The sequence below is a fragment of the Triticum aestivum genome, chromosome 4B (assembly GCF_018294505.1).
Source record: "Triticum aestivum cultivar Chinese Spring chromosome 4B, IWGSC CS RefSeq v2.1, whole genome shotgun sequence".
NCBI lineage: Eukaryota > Viridiplantae > Streptophyta > Magnoliopsida > Poales > Poaceae > Triticum > Triticum aestivum.
The window spans coordinates 523,891,133-523,897,121 of record NC_057804.1 but is presented as its reverse complement, the minus strand read 5'-3'; the positions used below and the strand labels follow the sequence as shown (position 1 = coordinate 523,897,121).

The 5,989-nt window shown below is 54.6% G+C and overlaps 1 protein-coding gene across 1 annotated transcript; it reads left to right on the top strand.

The window, feature by feature from the left end:
- The first annotated feature begins 1,860 nt into the window (after positions 1 to 1,860).
- On the top strand, positions 1,861 to 3,342 carry LOC123093070 (strigolactone esterase D14). The gene is made up of 2 exons (XM_044514956.1): positions 1,861 to 2,498; positions 2,644 to 3,342. Exons 1-2 carry the CDS (start codon positions 2,038 to 2,040, stop codon positions 3,074 to 3,076), a joined length of 894 nt encoding a protein of 297 aa, XP_044370891.1. The 5' UTR covers positions 1,861 to 2,037; the 3' UTR covers positions 3,077 to 3,342.
- The last annotated feature ends 2,647 nt before the right edge of the window (positions 3,343 to 5,989 follow it).

Genomic DNA, 5,989 nt, shown 5'->3' with positions numbered 1-5,989 from the left:
TACAACGAGTGGCATGAGTGTCAGGCGCAAGTGAAAGGGTTCACGGGCGCCAGTCATAAGGCTTCAAAAGCAGACAAGAAGGAGAAGCTAGTTACTTGAGGTTCACGCTAGCGCGAGAGAGGACTCGTAACCGCCACCTCATGTACTGCATAGTTCCGCTCTCACTCATAGTGATAGCACTTCTTGCATATACCTTTGTTTAGATGGATGACGTTGTTGTAGTTGCAAGTATTCGAGACTTGCATGTATCGCTATTTTCGAGATGATGACAAGATATCACTTTGTGTTGGATGATGATTATGATGAGACTATTTGTATGTACATGCTATGATTACATTTGTGGTCTCGCAGGCATTTGTATGTGTATCATGATGACATTTCTATGTGCTAAAGATTCTTCTATAAAGCCTATTCGAATACAAAACAAATATGCAAAAAAACTACTTAAATTAGCAGTAGCGAGTGTATAAAAGTTAGCAGCAGCGCCGCGATAGCAGTAGCGCGTCCAGGCAAAGCGCGCTATAGCTACTAGCAGTAGCGAGCTTCCGCTAACAGCGCTGCTGCTACACTTGTGTAGCAGTAGCGCCGGTGAGCACGCGCTACTGCTATGTGTTAGCTGTAGCGCCTTATTAGTAGCGCCTATCTCCGCGCTACTGATACATCTAAAACCCGCGCTGCTGCTAGCCTTTTCCCTAGTAGTGGAAAGGGAGGTTGGAGAAGGCGGACGCGGGGTTGGAGGCTAGGGTTCGCCCGACGCCGCTCGCGAGAGCGAGGCGGGTTGTTTTTTTGAGTCTACGGGCTCATCTTATTATCTCACCTTACCATGACCTTTGAGGTTTGCAACAAGGAACCGCATATTCTTTTTCGCCGACTTCTTCCAGCTCTGGTAGGCGATTACTCTGTCGCTGCGTCAACAACACTACCTTATCTTTGGTTGTCTTTCACAGATCCAGATGCGGCATCGAGCATTGCTCTCGGCGCACCGGCGACGAGTGCAGAGGGAAGACAAAGTCGACATACACAAGGACATGTGTGTTATTTTCTGCTTTTTATAAGGATGGTTTGTAAAGGTTGGACAATTATAATATATAGCCATGGCCTTTTTGTTGGGAAAAAAGATATCAAGTCGTCTGAAAATGCACTATATTTAGCTTATATTAAATTGGAGTTTCAAACGTACAATTTGGTATTTTTGGCAGTTATCATAGTGTAAAGCCTAATTTAGGAATTTTATTGTGGTTAAATAGAAAACTAATATTAAATCAATTTACTAAAGGTTTTTCCTGTACTTAATGAGGTTACAACCCCTGCTAAAAAGTACTCCCTCCTTAAATAAATATAAGAGCGTTTTGATCACTACTTTAGTGATCTAAACACTCTTATATTTCTTTACAGAGGGAGTACCTTCATTCCACAATTATAATCGGAGAAGAAAGAAAATACAAGCACTAGCCTTACTAATAGGTAAAATAAACTATAGCTAGTAAAAAAGGTAAAAATAAAATAGCTCGCCAGTCACCTTAATCTAGTACTGTACCAAAAAATTACAGTGTTACACAACTGTACGGTTGCTCTATATACAGCTAATAAAGAAGACAGTGATGTTTAGCACCACAGAGCGGGTCAAAGTAATTTTGTAACAATGACATATTGACATCTCTGGTTTGTCACGCACACAAAAAACCAAATCAATAAAAAACAAAACCTAGCGGCTGGAATTATAGGCGCCTCTCCTTTTTATCCGGTGCGGCCTGGATAATTGGGCACATCATCACACTATTCTACACCTCCAAAACGGAAACAAAACAAATCTCTCTCGTTGCCCACACCACACCAAACCAGACCCAGAAAGAAATCAAGACGGGAGCAGAGCAAGCGAGGGGAATAAAGCAGAGGAGGGAGGGGGAGACAAGACCAGAGAGAGAGAGGTAGCCAAGAACGCCATGGCCTCCGCTGCTTGCTAGCTAGCCAGCCAGTAGTATATAAGGAGCGGCACCGCCTGTGCGACCCGGCCCCGTATCCCAAGTCAGTCGTCTCATGCTCCGGTCCACGCACCCGCTCAGCCCCAGCAGCAGCAGCTCGGCCCCGGCGTCCAGCTCCGGCGAGACGATGGTGGGGGGCGCGCCGAGCGGGGCGAAGCTGCTGCAGATCCTGAACGTGCGCGTGGTGGGCACCGGCGAGCGCGTGGTGGTGCTGTCGCACGGCTTCGGCACGGACCAGTCGGCGTGGAGCCGCGTGCTGCCGTACCTCATCCGTGAGCACCGCGTGGTGCTCTACGACCTCGTCTGCGCCGGCAGCGTCAACCCGGACCACTTCGACTTCCGCCGCTACAACAACCTGGACGCCTACGTGGACGACCTCCTCTCCATCCTCGACGCGCTCCGCATCCCGCGCTGCGCCTTCGTCGGCCACTCCGTCTCCGCCATGATCGGCATCCTCGCCTCCATCCGCCGCCCCGACCTCTTCGCCAAGCTCGTCCTCATCGGCGCCTCGCCTAGGTGGGTGGCCCCGTAACTCACAGTACACCGCCGATCGAAAGATCGATAGGTCAATTATAGTCTTTCCTTTCCTTGCACGCGACGCGCGGCGAACTAACTGACCGGAGTAATCAATCAATCGATCGATCGATCGATCTTCGAGCAGGTTCTTGAACGACAGCGACTACCACGGCGGGTTCGAGCTGGAGGAGATCCAGCAGGTGTTCCAGGCGATGTCGGCCAACTACGAGGCGTGGGCCAAGGGGTACGCGCCGCTGGCGGTGGGCGCGGACGTGCCGGCGGCGGTGCAGGAGTTCAGCCGGACGCTGTTCAACATGCGGCCGGACATCTCGCTCCACGTCTGCCAGAGCGTGTTCAAGACGGACCTCCGCGGCGTGCTGGGCATGGTGCAGGCGCCGTGCGTGGTGGTGCAGACCACCCGCGACGTCTCCGTGCCGGCCAACGTGGCGGCGTACCTCAGGGCCCACCTCGGCGGGCGCACCACCATCGAGCCCCTGCCGACGGAGGGCCACCTCCCCCACCTCAGCGCCCCCAGCCTCCTCGCCCAGGTGCTCCGCCGCGCGCTCGCCCGGTTCTAGCACGAGAAAAAAGTGAGAGAGAAGAAATTACTGCAGCTGCCTGCTGGTTTCACCGACCCGCGCGTACGTACGGGGTCTACCCCGTATTTCTTCTCTGTATTTTTACCGCATCCGCATGAATTTGTACTTGCCTCATAGACTCGGAAGAAAATGCCAGGAGTGTGTCCTGTAGCACGTATGAGCACTCGAAATATTTCTCGAGGCGTACGAGTACTCATCAGTTTTCGTCTCTATCTTTTCGTTGAGAAGAAAAGTTTGTCTTTTCACTGCGTTTGCACTAGCACCGGCGACGTCTCATGAATGGACTGGCGGGTGGGCCTGCTTGGCGCCACGTGGCGGTGACAGGGGCCCGCACCGAGAGTTCGAGACTGTACACGAGTTTTGGCTCCTTCCTCTTCTTGTCCTGCCCCTGTGGCCCTGTCCATCCGTGACAGCGGCCCGCAGCCGCGCTGCCGCAGTGGTTTTAAGTGGTAATTTTGCCTGTGCTAAACACTAGTATCCCATAATCATCACCCATGCCATCATTTGTGTACTGTGCATCAGCATAATCGCGTTTGGATACGTGTGACCCCACCGCCAAAAGAAAAAAGAAATACAATTGCATTTGGATAAGTCCTGGAGAAGGACGGAGCTGCCATACTCCTATGGCTGAGTATAACCCATGGCAGTTGGTTGTCCACGTCGTGCATGGCCCATCTTATCACCATGGACATGGAGTATCGTGTAGCGCGGATAACGAAGTTGACCTAGCTTGCCATCTGGAGTAGGAGCCGAGCCTAGAGGAAAAAGAAGAAGGCCCGGCCAGCGTACGCGTACCGAACTGGCCCCGGTGCGGCGCACCCGGTGGTGACTCGTACGCGATCATCTTGTCATGTACTCAGGCGTGACAAGACAGTCACAGGCAGCGGCGTGTCGCACTGCTCCACTGCACCTACTACTTTATTAGGTTTATTAGGGTATGTACTCTTTACTCTAATTAAGAAGAAGATAATCAACCCTGTCCTTACACGAGCTGTTTTGTTTATTTCTCTCTAAAAAAAAGCTGTTTTGTTTATTGGGGATGCTTAGCTTAGCCGTGGATTTATTTGTGAGTGTGAGAGAGTGGGCGTGGGTGTGGGGGGCCACGGGAGCAAACGTGATGATCGGCGTGATGCTTAGCTTTTGATATGGTAGGTGCGCTGTTGCTAGCTCAAGTCCAACCACAACCACAACCACAACTCACCCGGTGCTAGTAATATCTATCTAATCTAACTCGCTTGCATTGGCCGGGTGGGCATCAATCAAGCATTAACAATGGTAACTAGCCGTCGTCGTCGTCATCGCCCGCATTTGCTCTTGCATATTCTTTTGAATTCATTTTCTTTTTTTGGGTCCGCCAACTAGTAGTACAGTACTAATCAAAGTCGTCTTAGCAACCAGCAGCCTTCCTTCATGCTTACGCAGGAACCAGCCCTGCGGCGCCCGTGATTCCTTTCCTTGCGATTTCGGCGAACGCCAAAGCCTATAGATCCCGAACCGTTCGCGCCAAAACGCTCGCGTATTTCTTTTCTCAACAAGAATAGCGGTGGAGAGCGCAGGCGGAGGGGAGATTCCGTGGTGATTTGGGTGGGGACGAGGAGCGATTTTGTGCCTGCGCGGTGAGGTTCGTCTTTTCAGGCGGGTCCCGGGCTCGTTCTGGTACCGGAGGAATCGGGGACGCGATAAGGCGAGGGCCCAGCGCCCGGCCCGAATGCTAATGCCATCCCGTATTGCTCGCCATGGCGGCGTCAGGCCAACTCCACTACTCGACTCATTTTCTCCGGCCCCGTCCGTTTAAGGTAAAACGGATAAACCGTGCGGCCCAGCGCGCGATGACCCGAATTCATCTTGTTCTTTTATGTCGGGGCGACCCATTTCGAGCGCAAACTTGCGACGGGTTTGGATCGTGGCGGACGCCAAACGGACGCGCACTCGTCCGCGTCGGGGCTGCGTGGCAGGCGGCCACCTACCTCCCATCCGCCAACATCAATACGCATGGGCGGGTGGTCCCACCTATCATCCGGACATCGAACGGTCGCGGTCCTTCTTAAATGGGACCCGTGGACCAGTCGTCGTCCTCATCACTTCCCACTCCGGCCCCTCTCCGCCTCCTCGAAAGCCGGCACGCCCAAACCCTAGCTACTCCTCGTCGACCGGCCGCAACCATGGGGCTATGGAACTACGGCCGCAAGGGGAAGCACGACCGCGAGGCTGGCTCCTCCTCGGGCCACCGCCGCGGCTCTATGAAGAAGGAGGAGCCCGCGTCACCGCCGCGCTCCTCCCGTCGAGCCCCCGCGCCGGCCCCCTTCACCATCGTTCCTAGTCCCACCGGCGAGCGCGACTGGCAGTACCTCAGCGCGGACGTGTGCCGGCGCTACTGGGAGACGAGGACGCCGGTCCCGTGGAGCGACGTCCACTGCCCCAACAACTGGCATCTCTCCGCCGACTGGGTCCCGGTCCCGATCCGCCGGTGCCGACGAGCGGCCATGCGCGCCGCAATGAGATCGAGCGCCGCCGCCGCCTCCTCGACGACTTGTACTACGACGACAGGTACGCCCCCGACTCCCGCCTCTGGGACACGTGGCTCCAGGACAAGCACGACACGCGCCGCGCGTCCTACTTCATCGGCACGGTGTTCGGACCGCGGCGGCCACGTCGAGAGGTGTGCGGCCTCATGCCCACGCCGTCGCCTTCCCCGTATTCGTCACCGCCTCCACCTTCTCGCATGACAGCGGAGGAGGAGGCCCGGCTCATGCAGCGTGTCATGGAGGATTCCATGAACACGCACGACGAGCGCCAATGGGACGGCTTGGAGGAGGCCATGGCACTCTCTGCCGCCGGCGATGTCACATTCCCCGAGCTGCAGATGGCGGCCGTCAAGAAGGAGGAGAGGAG

Excerpts from the sequence above, each read along its gene's own strand:
- LOC123093070 (XM_044514956.1), top strand. The coding sequence starts at position 2,038 with ATGCTCCGGTCCACGCACCCGCTCAGCCCCAGCAGCAGCAGCTCGGCC. Across the intron at positions 2,499-2,643 it reads CTCATCGGCGCCTCGCCTAG|GTTCTTGAACGACAGCGACT; the intron begins GTGGGTGGCCCC and ends ATCTTCGAGCAG.